The sequence below is a fragment of the Macaca mulatta genome, chromosome 2, assembly GCF_049350105.2.
Source record: "Macaca mulatta isolate MMU2019108-1 chromosome 2, T2T-MMU8v2.0, whole genome shotgun sequence".
Lineage (NCBI taxonomy): Eukaryota > Metazoa > Chordata > Mammalia > Primates > Cercopithecidae > Macaca > Macaca mulatta.
The window spans coordinates 32,217,066-32,240,895 of NC_133407.1; the positions used below are offsets into that span (position 1 = coordinate 32,217,066).

General features: G+C 39.0%; 1 protein-coding gene and 1 pseudogene across 26 annotated transcripts in view; one reads left to right on the forward strand and one right to left on the reverse strand.

The window, feature by feature from the left end:
- Positions 1–23,817, reverse strand: part of OXNAD1 (oxidoreductase NAD binding domain containing 1) — a 62,373-nt gene extending 38,556 nt beyond the window's left edge. For 6 of the 26 annotated variants that reach the window (XR_013413350.1, XR_013413351.1, XM_077990061.1 and 3 more), the window contains exons 1-6: positions 23,505–23,817; positions 22,244–22,416; positions 18,397–18,546; positions 16,564–16,690; positions 15,906–15,969; positions 15,329–15,505 (exon numbers count right to left, since the gene is read on the reverse strand). Coding sequence is in view for 16 of the 26 variants with exons in the window: in XM_077990061.1 (XP_077846187.1) it covers positions 15,329–15,430 (102 nt within the window). In the remaining 10 variants the exon portion in view is untranslated. 26 annotated transcript variants of the gene reach the window in all.
- LOC100428197 (THAP domain-containing protein 5-like) lies at positions 497–12,633 on the forward strand (annotated as a pseudogene).
- Positions 23,818–23,830: the final 13 nt, after the last annotated feature.

The following is a 23,830-nucleotide window of genomic DNA, read 5'->3' on the forward strand; positions in this document are numbered from 1 at the left end:
ACCATCTATTCAAGGGATCATTTACTTATTTGATGGGTATCCACAATGTGCTGCGCACTGGGCTAGGCGCTCTGGGAAGAGCTCAGGGAATGGGAACTCTGTAAACAAGCCAGGGTCTTATCAGGGAGCTGCCATTAAATTCTCCACCAGTATTAGGCAAAGTGAGGCCCACTGTTGCTTCTGGGTGTGTAAGGAGTCCACGAAGAGCTAATTTCAGAAATCAAAAGCAGACACTTAGAAACTTTAACAATTTCACAGAACAATCTTGTGCCTGTTGAGTCTAGTAATAGAAAACAAATTGGGTTTGCACTCTTCATGTCTTTGTTTTTAATTAATTTTCCAATTCATTTTTTATCATACGATGTTTTATAAAATGGAAAGAGCTCACAACCTTAACAACAAAAAGAGCCCTTCCCTACAGATAATTTGAGAAGCACTATTTTTACATGACGTATCTGATTTCTGGAAAGCCTTGAATAGGTCTGACTCGGGAGCTATGCAGGTATGTGCCATTCATGGCTCAACACCCCTCAAATTCAAAATGTCTCTATTTCCTTTATTCTTTCATCTGCTTTGTGTTTCTTTGCCCTGTAAGCCTGGGACATCTTCACAAGCAAAGAAAAAAGACAACATGACTCTTTCCTCAACCTCCTATGTCTGTTCACCTCCACTTGTGGCAGCAAATCAGCAACTAACCAAAATATAGCCCTCTCCTTGGAAAGTGTGACCTTCACAGCTCCATCAAAGGGTGCTTTGGAAGTCTGTCAAGGTGAATGAATGTCCCATCCTAACGCTAGCTCATGCAGGCCCTCTACTCTAATAGGACTACTAAATCTCATCAAACTATTAGTGGAGACCATTTTCAAAAATCCTCTGGATAATTCTCATGATGGATGGTGGTCTCTCTCACCACCTCAAAGTATCTTCTAGTATTATCTACCTTTCTCTCCCTCCTGCAAAATCCCTAACCTACCTTTCTCCATATTTTTGCCAACCCTCTCTTCCTCCTCTCCTAAAACTCAAGTGGGGTAATTTTCAATGACTGACCCTCTACCTGCACTCTTGGTCCTAGTCCCGCCTACTCTCTCGGAAACACTGCTCCATCAGCAGCCACCAGCCCTTTCCTTCATGTTCAATTTTCCTCCCTTTAGTACATTCCTGTTTCATCAAAGATTACATCTAACGCCATTTGCAATTCAAAGCAATTTAGCAACAAAATAAAGTAAGCAGCAGAATATGGCTGTTAACAGAATGGGCTCTGCAGCTGGACTGCCTGGTATTTAGTCCTGGCTCTACCGCTTACCAGCTGTGTGACTCTGGGCAAGTTACCTAGCCCTCCTCAGCTATAAAATGAGAACAATAGCACCTATACCTCATAGGGTTGCTGAGAGGATTAAATGAGATAATACTGATGAAAGTACTTACAACGCTGCTTGCCCACAGAACTCATTAAGTGTTGGTTATAATGTACAGTCATGTGCTGGGCAACGACGTTTTGGCCAACGACAAAGCACATATACAACGGCGATCCCATAATACCAGATTTTTACTATTTTTCTATGTTTAGACACACAAGTATCATGGTGTTACAAACGCCTGAAATACTCAGTACAGTAACATGCTTACAGGTTTGTCCCCTAGGAACCATAGGCTATACCATGTAGCCTAAGTGTGTAGTAGGCTATCCCCTCTAGGTTTGTGTAAGTACACTCTATGATGTCTGCACAATGACAATCACCTAATGACACATTTATCAAAACATCCCCGTCAGTAGGCAACACATGACTGTATTTCATTGTCTTAAATTAGTATTTGTTTATATTATATATTACATTTTATTCATTTATAACGATATATGCCACCATACCAATGCTTTTGCACCAGGACCTTAAAGATTGAGCACTGAACATCTATCTCAGAGAGACTGCTCATATGGACAACAAGAAACTGTGGTGTGGTGGGCTTGTACATGTTTTTACCAGTGCAAACTCAAAAACCATACTGTCTTGAATGTATTTTAGAAATCTTGCCTTTCATCCCTTCCTCTACTGAGAAAATCAGCTCTTCCTTAGCCCACAGAATCTTCCTTTTTCCTTGATGCTCTCCTTAACCACAGGTAACCCAGCTTCTGCGCTCCTGCAACTTCTCCTTTAACAGTTGGTCAGGGTCTTTCTGAACAACCAAACTCAATGTCCAGTCTCAGTTCTCACCCTCCCTGACCTCTCTGAATTTGGTACTTTCCACACTGACTCATTCTCCTTGTCTGGGACAGCTGATACTGAACTTTTCAGGTCCCCCCCGTTATCACTGACCTGGTCTTTCTCCTTTACCATTCCTTCTCTCACTTCTTCCATAGGAGCTTTCCCTAAACTGCCTCACTCCTACTCCCTCTGCCACTCCAGGTTGAGGCCCTCAAGGACTCACAGACTACTAATCTCCTCCCACCCTCTGCTGACAACTCGTCATTACTTTTCTGCCAGTCACAAGCTGACATCAACACTCCCCATAAGTAACAACAGCCAATGCCTGAGGATCATTTATCTCACGTATATACCAGATGCTAGGTTAAATATTTTATGTGCATTCATTCACTCAGTTGATGTGAATAATCATATTATATCCCAAGAGACAGTGTTGTTATTCTATATCTTGCAGATGAGGAAACTGAAAGATTCAGTAACTTGCTCAAGATCATGTAGCTAGAAATTGCCAAGTCAGGATTCAAATCCAGGTTAGCTTGACCCTCTCTAAATCATCTGATGGTTCTGCTCCAATGGTACACTCATTTAGGCCATACAACGAACTCCACCCAAGCCATTCCTTCCATGAACCTTTATTGAGCATGGTGCCTAAAACTGGGGAACAGGGTATGCAGAGAGAGAGAGAAGGCTGCACCTGCCCTCACAGGGCCTTGCAAAATCAGCTTCTTTCCATTACCAGGTATTCAATTCTGGACGCATCCTGGACTCAACACAGTCAATTACATTTTCAGTTGACATAAACACACACAAACTTTGACCCTTTCTGGTATACTGTCCTGAACACAGCCAAATTCCATAAATTTAGCTCATGTTTTTTCTTTCCCTTGCCTACCTGCCATCACCCTAAGCTGAGAATTTCTTTCTTCTCACTTGAAATACTACCTTGGTCTCCTTCTTCTGTCTCTCAAAGCAGCCAACAAGCAAATATTCCTAATGTTCCAACCTCACTGAGTTACTCTCCAGCTTAAAAACCTTAAAGGGCTCTCTACCACTCAACTACCAAAAAAAAAGCTAAAAGTCTTGTTTAACTCATACCAACTTGGGACTCCTCCTGGCTCACTGTGCTTGTGGTTTTTCAGCCAAACTGGACAACCTGCTGGTCCTCAAAGGTACCTAACACCTGCTCTTCCCCAAAACCCTACCTAGGTAATTCAGCATGCGCCAAGCTCTCAGTTCTGCCAACCTTCTGCTCACCCTTCTAGGCCCTGCTCAAGTAATATTCCCTTGCCTGAGGTCCTCCCTCTTCTCTTCATACTCTCAACTCTACCAATATAATGTTTTTGCCTTTCTGACCATATTCAGCACATATTAGTCAACTCCCTAGATGAAGCACAGGGCCCAACACACAGTAAGGCTCAGTAAGTATCTGCAGAATGAATAAAAACTTGAACTTAAAGTCACTTAAAATTGTTTTCCAGAACAAAGATTGGTAGGAATTCAGGAGCACTTCTTTTTTTTTTTTTTTTTTAAGCTGGGTGCGTAGGGGAAGAGAACACTACAGAAAATCCAAATTCATGTTTAAAAGTATGGGAGAGGTCACGGAGAGCAGAGCTTTCTTTAGTAGAACTGGTATTTTCCTCTGTTTGCCACACATTCTTTTTTAAGTATCTTGTTACAAAGACAAGTAATGAGAATCATCAGAGGTCTCTATTACTTCATTATTCCCCTTTTCTTACATCTACAAAAGTATTTTGGGAGGCCGAGGCAGGTGGATAGCTTGAGCCCAGGAGTTTGAGACCAGCCAGGGCAACATGGCAACCTACATCTCTACAAAAAAAAAAAAAAAAAAAAAAAGAATTAGCTAGGCATGGTGGCACACCTGTAGTACCAGCAACTCGGAAGGCTGAGGTGGGAGGATCACTTGAGCCTGGAGGTCAAGACTGCAGTGAGCCAAGTGAGAGCCTATCTCAAAAAAACAACAAAAAAGAAAGAAAGAGAAAGAAAGAAGGAAAGGAAAGGAAAGAAAAGGAAAGGAAAGAAAAGGAAAGGAAAGGAAGAAAGAAATGTTATTTTATAAACATTCATTTTTTTCTTTTGATACAATAATCTGTTAAAATACAGCCTAGAGCTAGATTATTTCATTTCTGACAGCTTAACTGGCATGTGTTAAATTCCTTAACAAAACTAGATACGAAGCAGAATTTCAGCTGAGATAGCGGAGAATGCATCACGATCAAGTGCTAGACTATGTGAAATGGAAGCATTAGTCATTTCCCAATGTCCAAATGTAAAATTCAATGAGGAAGGAAACAAAAGCTATACTTTCTGTTAAGCCATATTTTCATTTGGATGGTGTCTATGATCAATTATTGGTATCACAGGCTGAGTATCCCTTATCTGAAATGCTTGGACCAGAAGTGTTTAGGATTTCAATTTTTTTTTTCCAGTTTTGGAATATTTGCATTATACTTATAGGTTGAACATCTCTAATGTGAAAATCTGAAGTCCAAAACGCTCCAATGAGCATTTCCTTTGAGTGTCATGTCAGTGCTCAAAACGTTTTGGATTTTGGAGCATTTCAGATTTCAGATTTTTGCATTAGAGTTACTCAACCTGAAATACAAACAGTAATGTACCTACTGCTATTTATCCTAACAATCTGGACAAAATTGTTTTATCTATATCTGGAACACAAAACACCTGCACAATTCATTATATTTAAAGACATGCTTCCCTCTTACTATTTTGCTTAACACAAACGCAGTATACTATATAGATTTCTAGCAATGTGGATTAAAAACATTAACAAAGTCTTTTTGAAGACCACATATTTATTTTACTCCAAAAGCTAGTCCATATAATTAGGACCTGTAATTGTGGCCCTTGTTATATGCTATTCTTTTATTGGATAGGCAAAACATAGTGGAGAAAATATATTTCTTATCATTTGTACTTGCTTTTATACTTAATGGATCAAAAGACTTTACAACTGAAACCTCAACTATCCACGTCCTAAGTTAAAACACATGGCAGGAAATGAAGTTTTCCATAAAACAACATTTATGCTCTTCCAGTGTTCAGTGAAATAACAACACATTTGCCAACTTTACTAGTACACATGTTTAATGCCTAGGCAGAGTCAGCATCTAAGAGGAAATTTCATCACACTTATTTAAAAAGCTGGTTTTATGTAGGATATTTTGATGTCACCGCTAGTGCAAAAGTCTCTGTACAGGAAATAGGTATTTCTTTGGAAACCTGGCTAGCTTTCCCTGTTCACTCCTGTTCATTTGTTTTCTGGCTTAAAATTTTAGGCAAAGCCATGACTAGAGATGACCTAAAACAAAAATGTAGGTATGGTTCAGAGAATTTCAGAATTGAAAGAAACTTTAGTCACTATCAAGAATCATAAGTCATTTTACACATAAAGACACCAAGACCCAGAGGCATTATTTAAATGGTAGCAGAGTATCAATCTGATGTTAGGAATCTGACTAGAAGCAGATTTTACTCAAGTGATTTACTAACAAAGGTAGACACAAAATTCTCCATCAATCACACAATTTAACTTCTTAAATGGCTTATGCTGGTTAACACTTTGCCCTGGAATGACAACTAAACTCACTTTACTCTTACCAAAGGCTAACCTGTCCACCTGGGCTGGTCTCCTCTTTGTCTTCTCAAGCCTCCCCTCCAGCAACTATCCTTTCTCCTGCATCACACCCTCTCCACCCTCCCCACCAGAACACACATGAGCTCTAGGATCTCCTACCTCATGTAACATGTAACAACAGCAGCAGCAGCAAACACCTACAGACATCCTTAGCATATATCAGGCACTTTACATACATTCATTCAGTCAGTCTTCACAACAACTCTAGAAAGCCGATATTATTATATCCCCATTTTACGTATGAGAAAACTGAGGTCCCAGAGCCAGTAAGGGGCAAAGCAGATTTAAATCAAGGCACTTGTGTTCTTTGCCGCTTTTCAAAATACAACAAACAAAACAAGCCTCTCCTTTAATCCAGCTTTCACCTCATTTCTCTGCTCCCATTCACATTAAAACATTTCATGCTACCTGACTTCAAACTATACTACAAAGCTACAGTAACCAAAACAGCATGGTACTGGTACCAAAGCAGATATAGACCAATGGAACAGAACAAAGCCCTCAGAAATAATACCACACATCTACAGCCATCTGATCTTTGACAAACCTGACAAAAACAAGAAATGGGGAAAGTACTCCCTATTTAATAAATGGTGCTGAGAAAATTGGCTAGCCATAAGTAGAAAGCTAAAACTGGATCCTTTCCTTACTCCTTATACGAAAATTAATTCCAGATGGATTAGAGACCTAAAACCATAAAAACCCTGGAAGAAAACCTAGGTAATACCATTCAGGACATAGGCATAGGCAAGGACTTCATGTCTAAAACACCAAAAGCAACAGCAACAAAAGCTAAAATTGACAAATGGGATCTAATTAAACTAAAGAGCTTCTGCACAGCAAAAGAAACTACCATCAGAGTGAACAGGCAACCCACAGAATGGGAGAAAATTTTTGCAATCTACTCATCTGACAAAGGGCTAATATCCAGAACCTATAAAAAACTCAATCAAATTTACAAGAAAAAAACAAACAACCCCATCAAAAAGTGGGCAAAGGATATGAACAGACACTTCTCAAAAGAAGACATTCATACAGCCAACAGACACATGAAAAAATGCTCATCATCACTTGCCATCAAAGAAATGCAAATCAAAATCACAATGAGATACCATCTCACACCAGTTAGAATGGCGATCATTAAAAAAATCAGGAAACAACAGGTGCTGGAGAGGATGTGGAGAAATAGGAACACTTTTACACTGTTGATGGGACTGTAAACTAGTTCAACCATTGTGGAAAACAGTGTGGCGATTCCTCAAGGATCTAGAACTAGAAATACCATTTGACCCAGCCGTCCCATTACTGGGGATATACCCAAAGGATTATAAGTCATGCTGCTATAAAGACACATGCACACATATGTTTATTGCGGCACTATTCACAATAGCAAAGACTTGGAATCAACCCAAATGTCCATCAGTGACAGACTGGATTAAGAAAATGTGGCACATATACACCATGGAATACTTATACACCATGGAATACGATGCAGCCATAAAAAAGGATGAGTTTGTGTCCTTTGTAGGGACATAGATGCAGCTGGAAACCATCATTCTCAGCAAACTACCGCAAGAACAGAAAACCAAATACCACATGTTCTCACTCATAGGTGGGAACTGAACAATGAGATCACTTGGACACAGGAAGGGGAACATCACACACTGGGTCCTATTGTGGGGAGGGGGTGGGGGGGAGGGATAGCGTTAGAAGATATACCTAATGTAAATGACAAGTTAATGGGTGCAGCACACCAACATGGCACATGTATACATATGTAACAAACCTGCACGTTGTGCACATGTACCCTAGAACTTAAAGTATTTAAAAAAAAAAAAGAAAGAAAGAAAACAAAAAAAACATTTCAAGAGTTACATATGGTCCTGTCTTCACTTTCTCATCTCCCATTCTCTCCTCAACACAATCTGATCAGGCTTTCACCCTCAGTAATGTACTAAAGCCAGTCATTCTGGTCACCCACTAATATCTTTGGTAAATCCAATGATGACCTCTCAACAGAATCCAGCACAGTCGGCCCCTCTCTCCTTGAAACACTCTTCCCCCTGACTCCAAGAACACTCTGCTGATTTCCTTCCTGTCTGGCTGGCCACTCCTTCTCCATCTCCTTTGCTGGCCCTTGCTCTTCTGCTTGGCCTGTAACTGTTGACACATTCCTGGGCTGAGTCCTGAGTCCTCTTCCCTTACTCTCTACACGGCCTTAACTTTTCATCTCCAGCAGTAAACTCTAAACTCACATGTCCAATAGCCTGTTCAATTTCCATTTCAAATTTAACACAGCCAACACAGAACTCTTTTTTTCTCCAGCACTGTGCTAGATACTATGATTACAGAGCTGCTAAACTGGGCCTTTCCCCAAGGAGCCTCCCTTTCTTTGTAGCCTTCAACTCAAAGCAGAGTTAGTTACATACCCCTAGGGGCCACAGGCCAGCTGCCAGGGCCATCAGACTATACTTCCTTGGGAGTTTTTCTAAGAGCTGTAGTCCAGTCCCCCATATCCCCTACAACTATCTTTAGGCAGTGAGTGCCTGAGGTTTCTCTCCACCCACTCTGCTTTGTCACTGCTGACAGTGTGGTGAAGCCAGAAGTACCAAGTTGCTCATCCCAGGCTGGACAATCTCCAAAAGGGTCTTTGACCATCAAGCTCCAATAACCAAAGCAAATTACAGGTACAACTGCTGAGAAACAATGCATGTTGAAAAGATGTCCCCCTACCTCAAATTGAAGATGACCACTCTACCGCAATCTCCTTGAAATGCATAGGTGATGACCAGCAGAGAACTGTAAAGGTTAGCCTTGGGACATAGTCCACTCTGCAGCTAAGCAGACCATCCCATTCAAACCCAAGCCTCAGCAGATTATGAGACCACAAGCAGATTATGAGCATTGGAAAATCAGCACCAGGAACTGTAGGATCCCCAAGGTATCTGCCCCAGGGGCCCAGCCATTTGACTTTATTAACTAACCACTCTGCCATCAGTATCTCCCTCCTTTCTCATGCCTAGTAACACATTGCTCAATTAAACCCTGTCTGTCTAAACAGTGTCATATTCTGCTGTAACATAAAAAAAAGCTGATTCTATTATCAAAGATCTGAGTTCAAGGACTGAGTCCTTGTCCCTTGAACAAGTCCTTTACACTTAGGACAACAATATAATTTATCATTCAAGACAGGATAATTTTGAGTGTGAAAGTGAGTGCTACTGACAATTATACCAGAAACAAGAGGCATAAACCAGGACTATTTCAGGCAAATGAGAAAGCAGGGTCATCCTAAATAAATCTTTGACTCTTAATCCCTTCATCTGTGAAATAGAAATTAAAATCCCTACATGTCCCTCCCAGAATGGTTGTGAGAATCAAGTAATCAATGTTGATTACTTGAGAATCAATGTTGTATAATCTGGTGCTTTGTAAACAAAAAGGCAATATATACATAAGATACAGTAGAAAAAGACATAGGCTTCTAAAGGCAAACTAGTACAACAGAAAAAGAATTAGAAAGTTTTCCAAAATCAATTAGGTGCATAAAATCTTCTGATCAGAGTCCCATTAAAATCTGAGGACAGGGGCTTATCTATCATTTTCAATGCTGTAACCCCAGGATTTGGCCCAAGGTCTGGCACATTTCCAAATGAACAAATGAATGCATAAGAATTAGTAATTTAAGAAATTCTTTCACTGCCAAACTCTCCCAACAAACTGATGAAGAGAGCATATCCTGCTCAGCAGGCCAAGTCTATAGAGGCCAAGCACGGAATGACCCCTCCAGTAAAATGTGTCTTGCCTGAACAATTCTTACTGCATTACAATATTTCTACCCTTATCTCCTTGACATTTCTAGGGTTCAGACTGCTTATTCTTTTGATTCTTAAGAATAAAATGAATAAAACTCAAACACAAACATTCCAATGTAATTCAATTCAGAGTTCAGTTTCCTCCATCAGCACAATCTCAGACTACTTACAGTTACAGTCCCAAGTAAGAAGCATAAACATCATAAACGGTCATTCAGTAAGCTTTCCAGAGGAAATACAATACCCAAAACCAAAAGAACATTTCTGGGTGAGTACTCCATTTTCTGTCGACTCCAAGAGCAGCAGCACAGTCCTCGAGCCCAGGAATTCTGAGCTGGAGCTTCCCTTCGCCACTGAGAGACATGTCCTAGGCCCTGCTTCCTCTTTGTAAAATCCACCTGACATCGTATCCTTAGGATACCTCATGGACTTCAGTTGAAGAGCAAATAACATGTGTAAAGTACACTCACTATACAAATTAAAGGTAAGAGTGGAAGACGTGACTATGAGAAGCTGATCCAGTTCTGTCATGGCCAAACCTGAGGTGCCATTCATTTCAACCAGTCCAAGGTCCCGCCCCTACTCTATGGCTAGAAGCACCCTCTGGAAATTGGGGCAAGTCCCTAATGGCCATATACTGCCGAGAAAGCCAGATATCACCTAGCTTTCTCCAGTTCCTCCCAACTCTTCGCAGTTCTTATTCTGTATGGGAGAAGAAGGGAAATTAGAAACAGACGAGGAGGGCCGAGAGCGGTGGCTCGCGCCTGTAATCTCAGCACTTTGGGAGGCCGAGGTGGGTGGATCACGAGGTCAGGAGTTTGAGACAAGCCTGGCCAACATAGTGAAACCCTGTCTCTACTAAAAATACAAAAAAAAAAAAAAAATTAGCGGGGCATGGTGGCAGGTACCTGTAATCCCAGCTACTGGGGAGGCCGAGGCAGGAGAATCACTTGAACTCGGGAGGCAGAAGTTGCAGTGAGCCAAGATCGCGCCATTGCACTTTAGCCTGGCCAACAAGAGCGAGACTCTGTCTCAAAAAAAAAAAAAAAAAAAAAAAAGAAAGAAAAGAAAAGAAAGAAAGAGAAACAGAAGAGGAGAAGAGATGCAACTAAAAAATTCCTGAAAGGTAGTACCACGATTGGATTTGTAATTTTCTGACTTGTGGGCACTAAAATTCTAAAGAGTCTGAATTAACTTTCTTTGTAGTTTACCTAAACTTGGCTCAAAATAATCCCCTAAAAGTCCCAATAATTTTGTCCTATAAAATTCTGAAATGGAAGAAGGGCCACCTTGCACCTCTTGCTGGCCCCGGGTCTCCCAGGACCTCATACAAGTGACACTCAGCTATATAGGACAGCGATTTACTCTATGAATCACCACGGACAAAAAAAATAAAGACCCATTTCCTCTAAATGACAAAGAAACACTTGAAAAGTGGCAAAAAAAAAAAAATAGAAAGCAAGATTGATGCATTTCTAGTAAATACCAGTCACTATGCAGTGACCATTTCACTCCTGACTCTCTTGACATCAGACGGGGATTTGATATTTAAAACAAAGTATCTTTCCAACAACTTTTTCCTTTGCCTGAAGACAATCACGGAAAAGACCCTTCTTAAAAAACAAACAAACAAACCCAGAAGAAAAAATTGGAAGATGAGAAAAAAGTATGCCTAAAAGCCAAATCAGAAAAATCACTTGTATTAAATGAGGCAAAGTAAAATACAGTTAACACAGATGTGCTCCCTGAACATGCAATTACTTGATTCATCTGCCTTGGTAAAGTCACCAGCTTCCAAAACCAAGAAGTATACAAAATATATGTTAACTCTTTTCTTTTTGAGACAGAGTCTTACTCTGTTGCCCAGGCTGGAGTGCAGTAGCGCAATCTTGGCTCACTGCAACCTCTGCCTCCCAGGTTCAAGTCAAAATACATGTTAACTCTTAAACTAATTAAACAAGATTAACTAGGAAACTCTTAAACTAGTTAAACAAGATTAACTAGGAAACCAGAATCTATCTTGAAAACATCAGTTAACTAAAATAGGGATATAGGTGGTTTTCACACATCTTTTGAATATCTAAATTCTACAACTATTACTTTGAAAACTTCAAATTCAGAAGGTATTCAACAGTCTTTGGAAACCCAAGAAGTGCTTGAAATAACTACCAATTATCTTGCTAATCCAAACTTTACAAATATTCCATGAAAATCAGGTCAGCACAGGATAATTCATTCTTATTTAGCACAATTAATCAAACAGTTGAAGAATTAAACACAAATAAATAATCTATTATTGCCAGTTTTCTAAACCTATAGTTAATTCTTTTATATCTGCCCAAAAAGAAACCAGGGAAATGGAAGACACAGACACTGAAGACTCCTTATATAAGGATGTAAACTATGGAACACTCTTTTTTTTTTTTTTAAGAGACAGGATCTTGCTCTGCCACACAGGCTAGAGTACAGTAGTACCATCATAGCTCACGTTAGTAACCCTGAACTCCTGGGCTCAAGTGATCCTCCTGCCTCAGCCTCCTGAGTACCCAGGACTATAAGCATATCACCATATCCAGCTAATCTGCAACTTTTTGTAGAGACTGGGTCTTGCTATGTTGCCCAGGCTGGTCTTGAACTCCTGGTCTCAAGTGATCCTCCTGTTTCAGCCTCCCAAAGTGCTAGGATTACATACATGAGCCACTGCGCTCGAACACAAATTGAACATTCCTACTGCAGACAAGACACAAATAAAGAACATTTTTGGCAGAAAGTCTCTAAGCTACATTCGAAGATAACTCTTCTTGACCTACAAACAATAAACTATAGGTAGACTGAAGTCTTTGGAAGCTCTTATAAGACAGCCAAAGCAGGAAAACTGCCTATCTGAAGAAAATGTCAGATGATAAAAAACCGTTTTACAACAGAGGATGTCACTATGATATAGCGTAAAAAGGCTTTAAAGCTATGACTGTTTTATAAGCTTTTTCTAGCCAAATCAAACTTTATATAAAGGGAACTTTTTCCCGTATAAAGTTCGGATCTTAAGGAACTATGAGAGTGCTCCAATGTTATGAACTGTATCCTGTTCTTATAATGCTCATTTTTAGAAAAACTAGAGAGTTGTGCTAAAGAGAAACAGTTTTATTAGTTGATGGTTTTCCAAATTAAAGTTAAAATTTAGTGAATAAATGATATGATTCGGGCATAACATGAAAGAACAAGGGCATGTTCAAAAGAACCTGAAACAGAAGTCAGGTTCAGCAATCAGTCCTGGTTTCACCACTGGCATATATGGCTTGGGCAAGTTACCTATCAAGACTGAACCTCAGTCTCTAATCTATAAAATAGGAATATTTACTAGATCTCTAATAGTCTATTTCTTTACAGTTCCTTCCCTTTTTCTTAAAATAATTTTGTTAGAACAGGTTTTCTCTAAGATTACTTTCATAATACTAGAAGTTGGCTAGAATTTGATAATAACTATTCCATTATCCTCAATATTTATTGAATTCTGTGCTGTCTGATCTTTTGGCTATAGTTATATATCTGTTACATAAAGGAAAATACACCTTTTATAATTTTATTCCAGTTGAACCAAATTAAGGAACTGCCCCTTAGCCCAGTTCTCAGGTGAGGTACTTCAAACTTGAAAGAATATGTGTATTGGTACTTCATATGTCACTGACCATGATAATACACAGTCATTTAAGCTTCTTAACATACTGTAGTTATACAGCTACATTTACAAACCAAAAATTTTAATGAGGCTAATTTTAAATATATTTAAGTATATTTTAGAAATCACAGTTGATATCTTTTTTTTGTGACAGTACAGTGATTTATTGGAAGGGTTTCCAGCACATACCCAAGAAAAGGCAGTGTGAGCGTACTCAGAGAGAAACGTGCCCTTAGTATCTACTTCTTAATAGGTGTAACCTTTAAAGCATGTGCCTGCCTCATCTGTAAACTGCAGAATACCGAATACTGTACATTCCCACTTATGTAAATTTTATTAAAATTAATAAGCAAGAAATTACAGATAAGTGGTGATAACCTTAGGGAGATAAAGGTCTTTTATTAAGGAAGAGAAATGATGGTGATATAAATAAAAATACTGTTTATATCCACACAAATTTGAAAAATGTAAAAGTAAAGACTTTGTGGCAACAATAAAAATGTGAAAATATGTTTCCTTAGAATTGGCAGTCAACATAATTAAGTATGTTAATGCCTATGATGGATGCTGTGCAAGTTGCTATTAGTCCGATTCTTATTCTTTTCATCTGTTAAAAAGAAAATACTGGCCAGGTGTGGTGGCTCATGCCTGTAATCCCAGCACTTCGGGAGGCCAAGGAGAAAGGATCACTTGAGGCCAGGAGTTCAAGATCAGCCTGGGCAACACAGCAAGACTATCTTTACAAAAAATTAAAAATTAGCTGGGCACAGTAGTGTGCCCATAGTCCTGGCTACTCAGGAGGCTTAGGCAGGAGGATCACTTGAGCTTGGGAGACAGAAGCTGCTGTGAGTCATGACTGTACCTCTGCACTCCAGCCTGGTGACGGAGCAAGACCCTGTGTCAAAAAGAAAAAAAAAAAAAATACTATTATCTATCTATCTATCTTACCTGTCTTAAAATATTATTATCTATTTTATGGCATAGTTTTGAGAATTCCGTAAGGTAACAAAAAAGCTTTTGGTCCTCGAAATTAGGAGGTGCTCAATAAATATCAGTTGATGCTCAACAGTAAATAATGCACTAATTGTTGTAAATGCATGATGATTCTTTTTTGCTCATATTTCACTTGGTTTCTGCAGGCTATTAAAATTAATTGGTATGTAAAATAAAATTCTGAAATGAATACTCTAATTCAGGGACTAGCAAACTATTACCTGCAGAGCCAAATCTGGGTGTTTGGTAAATGAAATTTGTTTACATACTGTCTATGGCTCTTTTCACATGATAAAATCAAAGATTAGAAGTTGTTATTAAGACAGCATGGCCCAAAAAAGCTAAAATATTTACTATCTGGCCTTCTAAAGAAAGATTTTCAACCTCTGCTCTAATTCCGCCAGCCTCAAAATACAACAAGAAAGAGTCTTAAGAGAAATCACTTTTTTTTCACAATTTGCAAGGCCTTCATTTTTTAAAAAGAAATCCTAACAAGTCTTACATTTACGGAATCAGCATTTTTGGTCACTTCAACAAACCAAAAGGTCTTTTCAGATTTACCATTGTGAAAACTGTACTTCCCCACAAGCTCCTAAATCTACTATGCTGAACTAATTTTACAAACTTCTCAAAAAAAAAAAAAAAAGAACTTTAAGCTGAATCGACAAACATATACCCTTAGTCCCAAGGTAATTTTCTGAAAGAAGTTAGCCTTAAAAGTAGGGCCTAAACAATATGCCTTTACATTAAAGTGTATCCTTCTATTAATAGATAAATTTAAATAAGACAATATAATTTCTGCCTATGTTTGTAGAAGTATATAATCGTTCCTTATATGAAATAGATTTTTATTGTTAGCTTCAATAGACTTATAACCCTAAGCTAAATATACCTGAATAAGTGATCAACATTCAAAAAAGCAAAATCAAATATCCAATTTATGTTTTTAAATAAAAATGGGGTTACTCACTGAGGTAAAGGGTGAGGATCCTTTACTTCTCAGCCCTTGACACCCTTTCAGGTGGTAGATTAGCTTTCTATAGTCTGAATATGGTGGAAAAAATCTGTACATTAGAAGGATAACAAGAGCTTGTCCATTTTCCTTTCTCAGATGTTAGTGCTTTCTCCCTTGATGAAATAAATTGTTCTAAAGTAGGAACGAGAACAAAGACTTTGAGACATGATGCAAAAAAAAAAAAAAAAAAAGACCCCACACACAAAAAAAGGTAAGCTATTCATAAAATGTAGGCTCTAAAAGAAATTCTAGTGCTAAAATATAACCCTAAACATCATACCTGTGAGGATGGCTCCCTCAACTGCTGCTCTACTCCCTTCATCAACAGGTAATCCATTCATTCCAAGTTTAAAGGGAAAAAATTTGAGTATCTATCATCTTTTCAAATCAGATATCATATGTCCTGCTCAGAAAATTTCTATATAGAAAAATAACAAACTTCCCGACTGTCCTTCAAAAGGACCAGACTCATCTAACACTTTACCCATAAGCCAGTAGCCGGAAAAACCTGTCATACCCCGAAGATACAAACCTCCCGTCGAACGACACTTGCAGTTCTCTCCATGTGATCAGTTTTCCTTTTGGATTTCATTATGCTTTAACAGAAAGTAAAATTAAGTTATTACATATTATCTTCACAAAAATAATAAAATTAGTTTTTCCTGAAATATCATGGTTATCCTAAATACAGTGTAACGCTATGGATCCTATAAAGTGGCCAGTATTTGCCCATCTAACTGAAGTTTTGGCCGGGCATGGTGGTTCACGCCTGTAATCCCAGCACTTTGGGAGGGCGAGGCAGGCAGATCATCTGAGGTCAGGAGTACGAGACCAGCCTGACCAACATGGCGAAACCCTGTCTCTACCAAAAACACAAAAATTAGCCAGGTGTGGTGGTGCCCGCCTGTAATCCCAGCTACTCGGGAGGCTAAGACGGGAGAATGGCTTCAATCCAGTAGGTGGAGGTTGCAGTGAGCTGAGATCACGCCACTGCACTCCAGCCTGGGTGACAGAGCAAGATTCCATCTCAGGAAAAAAAAAAAAAAAAAAAAGGGTTAACAACCTGACAGCATGCACGCTGAAGCCAAGATGCTACCTTTCCGGGAGTCTGATAGGCCTCCCACAACCATCAGCAGGTCGGGTCGTTTTGAAAATCAACTTCAAATGACATAGAAGGCTTAATAACTCACCTGGTTAGAGTAAGGTGGCGCAAAGTGCTGAGTGTCAATCTCAGTGAAGCAGCCTCAGTACGGATGGCTCCAACAGAGCACCGCAACAACCCAGGAATCATAACAGCAGCACAGGCCATGGCGCTTCCTGGGAAAACATAAAACTGAAATTTCAAACTGCTGTTTTAAAAAGTGGGGAAATAGCAGACCATTTTAGAAGGTCAGTGAAGAAGAATTTGGATTTCTGTTGGTGCTATTATGAGTCAAGTTACCAGCAAAGCAGCCAAGAGCCTAACTTCACCTTGACAAAATTTCTTCCACTATTTAGAGTTGACTCAAGGTATCTCCACAATTATGTATATAAGTATGTAATTTTTGGTGCTATCAAATATTCGTGTTCTCTATTGCTTTCTAAAATCTCTGACCAAGTTCACAGGACTAATCTTATGCTATTATAGAAGAAGGGAGATTTTGTAACTTCCTGATAATTGTATTTTATCTAAAGAGCACTACATAAGTCTTTTATATTTCTTGTTAGGTAAAGTGTAAGAGGAAGATAAATTTACCGTGGTTCCCAAACAAGAAGCTTAAGGTTCCCAGATATTAAAAAACCAAAACTGATAAAAATAACACTATTCATAATAGCCCAAACTGGAAACTATCCAAATGCCATTACTAGGGGAGATAAGCTAATTGTGATATATTCACACAGTAAGATACACTATACAGCAATGAAAACAAACTGTAACTACATGCAGTAACATAGATGAATATCACAAATAACATACTGAATGAAAGAAGCCAGACCCCAAAGAACAGATATTCTTTTATTCTAAAGCATATAAAGTATAAAAACAGACAAAATGAATCTATGATGTCAGAAATCAAGTTAGTAATTTCCCTTGGGAGGTGGCAGTGACAATGTTGTTTCTTAATCTGGGTGCAGATTGCATGAGTATTTTCACTTTTTGTAAAACTGATTAAGCTGTCCTCTTAGGATCTTTGTAGTTTTCTGTTTGTAGTTGAACTTCAACAAAAAGTTAAACACACACACTCTCTCACACACACACACACACACACACACACAGAGAGATTCTTCAACATTTCAAATTCTAAAAACTACCAGCCTATCAAGAAATGCACTGATTAGGAGTCAGATGATATTTCTTTTTGGTTCCTTTTATATCATTTTCCTACGTCAATTTTTAAACATTTGTCTAAAATGGCCACATTTAATATGTTACATTGCTCTATCTGTCCTTTTCTATCTTAGTTACCTTGAGAATAAATGAAAATGCATGTGAATACTTTTTTCTCTGAGCTTTTTGGGAGGCAGTATATAAATTAATTGTAATAAATTGCTGTTAGCAAAATATTCAAGCTAAGTGTTTACATTCCTACTCCATATTCATTAATTTGGTCCTTCATTCAACAAGTATCTATCAAGAGTCCAGTATGTGGCAGGCACTGGCGTAAGCAATGGTGCTACAGGCATGAAGAAAACAAAAACCTTAGGGAGTTGGCATTCAATAGATGAAGACAGAAAATAAATAAAAATAAATAAATCTGATGGTGATATGTCATATATAGTTTATTCCGTTATACCCCAATCATATTAAAAAGCTCACTGCTTCATAACTAGTCTTTAGGTAAATGATACATTTCTTCTTTTCATAGTATGTTGCATCATCATTGTGGATAAGCATGGTACTTGCTATTTTTCTCTTTACTAAATGAAAAAAGCAGAAGGCCTCTTCGACCTCATTCAAGACCACTAAATGTAGTTTCTCTCCATTAAATGTTCTAAGTCAATAATGTTACCTTCATCCCTGAAAGAAAGAAGTTGAAACTTACTTTAGAAGTCCACGAGATTTTAGTAGTCATTAAGAATATGGTCAGCTGATTGACAGAATATTTTGGTCCTGCTATTACACTGAGACTTTTGGATGTACAGCAGTTGGAACGTGGACAGTTTTTCCATGCATTAAAATTCTCACAAAGTTCCTGCAATGGCAAAAACAACATATAACAATGTTTTGGGGAACTGATCAAAAGCACTATTACCTCTTAGCTGCCAAAGGAAAGGTTCATTATAATCAGTAGGCATCACCTCACAACAAGCCCACTCTCAATTACCCGCTCTCCATTCATTCTTCCCTCCATGCTTCCATTTTTCTTTTTTGATTATTTATCTTACAGCTTCTTTTGTTCATCTTCCTTGGCCTGTCTTTAACACCTTCTACTTAGGATATCCACCCCAGGAAACAGTAGACCAAAGGCTAGAATGACACAGTTATATGTCACTTAAGGCCAAGTTCCCTGATAAAATTTAACCACTATATTGTTAAATATGGAAATACTGTTCTGTTCAATGTTTTAGACAACTATTGCTAAAATAAGTTGCCCTCACAATAGGATACATTGTTTAATGATTATGCTGTTTGAATGGTCTCCTTCTCAACTGAACTGGAAAACAAACATTAATTTTAAAAGCAGTTCTTGCCGGGCACAGTGGCTCATGCCTGTAATCCCAGCACTTTGGGAGGCTGAGGTGGGTAGATCGCCTGAGGTCAGGAGTTCGAGAGCAGCCTGGCCAACATGGTGAAACCCCATCTCTACTAAAAATACAAAAAATTAGCTGGGTATGGTGTCGGGCACCTGTAATCCCAGTTACTAGGGAGGCTGAGGCAGGAGAATCGCTTGAACCCGGGAGGCGGAGGTTGCAGTGAGCCAAGATTGTGCCATTACAATCCAGCCTAGGCAACAAAAGCGAAACTCAGTCTCAAAAAAAAAAAAAAAAAAAAGCAGTTCTCTTTAAAATCCCGAGTTTATTTTGTAAAAGTAACCATGACCAAGAGTGCCACCTACTGGTAAATAAAGGACATTTTAATAAAATTCTGTTCAAAGTGCTTTCCAAAGCTTTATGCCAGTCCTAAAATACAGAAAATTAAAAACCTGCTAATTTTTTGAAATATGTCCAGTGGTTTCATACTGTAAGTATTTAATCAACAACAGCAGATCAATATATATCAAGTTATTTCTAAAACCACATAAAGAAGAACATCCCATCAATGTCTGTATCCTCACAGGTCTTCCCTTACCAAGAAATCTTAACTAATTTTATTTCTGAAATGCAGAAAATTATAATAAATGCTAAATAAAACTGACACTCACTAAATATGTAGTAAAACAAACTTCTGTAAGCAACAGATTAAATTTAACATTTAAGATTAATTACATGGTTTCAGTTCAACAGGTATACTGAGTTCATTCAACAATTACTGGGGTGCCAGGCACTATTTTAGGCCTTGAAGATATAATAAAGAACTAGACACAAGGCCCTTGCCATCATGAAGCAGAGACAGATAGCAGTAAACAAATGATTAACAAGATAATTATAGATTATGGTGAGTATGATAAAGGAAGTAAGAGTGATGGGGTAGGTGGGGGAAATATTAAGAAAGATCTCTCTCCAGGGATGACACCTTGGCTGAGACCTGAATGATGAGGAAACGGCAGCCAAGCAAATGTTAAAGGCAGATTACTCTGGCAGAAGGACCAGCAAGAGCAAAGGTCCTAATGCAGAAATAAGTCCGACATGTGAAGAGGAACCAAGGCCAGTATGACTGGAGAGCAGTAAGCTGGTAAGAGTGAAATGAGATGAAGTCCAGCAGCCTATAGTAAGGGTAGGAATTTTATCCTAAGGGTAACGGGAAGCAACTGCAAAGTCTGAATCAATCAGGAGAAGGACAAGACCTAATTTATATTTTTAAAGGACTGCTCAAGTTGCTGTGGGAAGGATAATAGAGAGGGGCAGGAGTGGAAGTAGGAAGTCCAGTTAAAAGACTCTGGTCTAAGATTATAATAAGGTAACAGCTACAGAGATGGCAGAAGTAGATGAACATGACATATATTTTGGAATTAGAGCCCCAAAACTTGCTGATACATTAGGCAGGGTGTGAGAGGACACTGACAGAGAAAAGCCAGGAATGCCTCAACAAGCACAAATGCACTGAAATTAAGTAAGTTCAAAGAACAATCATGACATCTGCCAATTTAGAATCAGGTGTCACTGAGGAAGAAAAGGGGCTCCTCTTGGTAAACAAGTAGTATACACAGAGCATTTGACTTGAAATCAGCAGAACTGGGCTCAGGTGTGACTCCTTCCTGCTTTCTAATCTTCAGCAATTTTAGCCATTTTAACATTACCCATGCCACCTCACTGGATTACTGAGAGGAATAAATAAAACGTCTACCAAAGTACCTGGCAAGCAAGAGTGTTATTAAATCAGTCCTAATACACTGACCCCTTCTCTTCCTTGTCAAACAACCTAGAGAGGTGGAGGTTTGGTATTGCCAATAAACAACTCCCTCTGGCCTGATATACAACAGCACTCATCAAATACACTTTGCATTATACAATTATGACTTACTTTTTTTTTTTTGAGATGGAATCTAGCTCTGTCGCCCAGGTTAGAGTGCAGTGGCACCATCTAGGCTCACTGCAACCTCCGCCTCCCAGGTTCAAGTGATTCTCCCACCTCAGCCTCCCAAGTAGCTGGGATTACAGGCACGTGCCACCACGCCTGGCTAATTTTTGTATTTTTAGTAGAGACCGGGTTTCATCATTGGTCAGGCTGGTCTCAAACTCCTGACCTCATGATCTGTCCACCTCAGTTTTCTAAATCTGAACTTAGGCTAAGAACTCTAGGCATTGTTGTTTCCTGGATAAGCAGTGTTAGTTAACATTTATGATAAATAAACTTGTGATCTCAAATTACTATAGCAACTAATAAATCTGCTTATGTTACACTCTCAGGGTCAAAAAGGGTGTCATTACAAAATATTTCCATCCTTTTAGGAATAAATGTAAAGTTTAGTAGTCATTGTAATGTTTTCTTTAAAAGTGCTGGGTGGAGTAAAATAAACTACATTACATGCTTGGATATGGTTTTACTTTCTTCAGCACGGTACAAGCTCAAATTGGGCAGAACGTTAAGAGCAGCCATCTCTGACCAGACAGTGGGGACAATCAATGGATGCCACGATGAAAACATATGGAAAGCCATAGAGAACCTCCTCTCCCCAAATCTAGGTCTCATGGGACCAAGCACTGCTTAGAGGAAGATCTCAGCAGTCTGCAGAGCTGCAGTGCTGCTTTTTAAATCTAGCTCTGCTTGAAGTACCATCACATCAAAAATGACATTACTGTTAATTAAAAGCCTAGATTCTAGGGTCAGACAGATTTGAGTTCTCATCATAGCTTATTGCCATTTACCAGCTTTGCCTTAGGCAAGTTCCTCAGCCCCTAAGCCTCCTGCTTCTCAATGTTAAAGAAGGGGGTAATGATACTTATACCTCACCGGGTTGTTTTAATGACATAATACACATAAGGATTTGGTCACAGTGTATGACCAACACAGAGTCAACTATTATTAATAAGTAGCTCATTCGTTTTTTCCACTTTAGGTAACATGCATTCAAAGAAAAGTTGGAACATTACAAAGAAAAACTACCCAACAACGCCTATAACTTTTAGGACTACTAACTTCAGATTTTAAAATTCCTGAGCAAATTCTTTTTGATAGATGCGAAATGCTTTCTAAAAGATCTACCAATTTATACCTCCCATGAGCCAAATATGACTACACCCATTCCTCAACATATAAAAATGGCTCATAATGAATTTTCAAGTACTTACACTCAGAAGGACTAAAGAAGTAAAGACGGCTCCCAACCTCAAAATGATCAAAGGGACTGCAGAACAGACACGGAGAATCTCCCGTTTTTTCCTGTCTCCAAGAGGCTCGTGGTAAGTATTTGTGTCAACAATGGAGCAGCCTCCAAGCTGTGTGGGCTTTGCTGGGATGTCTCCTTTGCCCAGAGCAGAATCATCACAGTTAATCCTTGACAAGTTTTAACAAATGTTTCCTAACTGCTGGGTAAATCTATAATTACGCAAAATTCAGCGTTTGTGAGGCCTTTGAAATAATCCTCCATAAACTCCTGTAATATAGCTTCTGGATTTTCCCTCAAAAACTCCTCTGCCTTTAAGTTTTCAAGCTTTAAAAGGGCTACATTGAGTGGAGCTTCATCTAAGTGTGCACAAAATTGGTAACTTTATGCCAACATATGAGTGTGTAAATATAAGCACAGGGATATGTTATGTAAATGTAAACTAAATGTTATATATCGTTGCTGAACCAAGTAAAACTCACAATTTCCATGCAAAAGTGCAACGTTACATCTAAAAAGGATCTTATATTATCTCTACTTCAATCCTTTCTTAGAAGAGGAAATAAGGCCCAAAGAATATAAATTCCCACTTGCCAGAGCAAATCAACAACTGAAGATTCCGATCTCAGATCTTCTCTCAAAAGCGCTTTTTTTTTTTTCACTACAATGCATTTCTTCTCTATTAAGATATTAAAATGCCCAGTAATTGAGTAAGACCCAATGGACTCGGTTTTACCAAAACAGGCACTAGCACTGCTTTCAAGACAAAAATGCCTTTTATCTGCATTTCGCTTCAAGGCATACGTACGCCTCACACTGATAAACTTGCCTACTGACACCATTTCCTTCGCAAAGAAAAAACTGGTACTCACATAAGTAATTTGTCCCTGGGCCTTGGAGACAGAAAAGCTCTTCATTATTTCCCAGGTGCATGATTTTAGTCAAGATGCCCAACTCTCTGTACCTCAGTTTAAAGACTAATAAAATGGAATAACATGTAAACTCCTAGAGCTGACAATTCCACTTAGTGCAAGAACTGGCACATAACTCCCCAATGATAAAAGCTGATGTTATTACTATTACTACAAATCATCGTAGTTAATAATGTTATATGTCTGGCAAACAGAAGACTAAAACTCAATCCCTGCCTTCCAGGGCTTGGTCCTTTCAGCAACACAATTTAGGATATTTTAAGACTTCTGGGGTGAGAAAGACGCGGAATGTACCTGCAGCCAGGAACTAACAAGCTGACCGTCGCCCTGGGCTCAAGGTCACTCGGTGAAGCGAAATTCCACGAAACTGTTCGTCCGTCACCAGGAAGGGAGGTCAAGGAGGCTAAGGTGCTCTCGCCTCCCCACTCCGCCTTTCCCGAGGGCCGGTAGGATGCTACCTAGCACCTGCTGCAGCCTTCAGCGGGCTGTTTAAGGCGTTAAAACAGGCGACAAGAAACAGGGAAACTTTCCCCGCTGGTGTTGCTTGCAGACCCGGCCACGTTTAGCTGCCGGCACCTGGGATACTCCGCGGTCCCAGACATGACGCAGCAGCGCGGGCG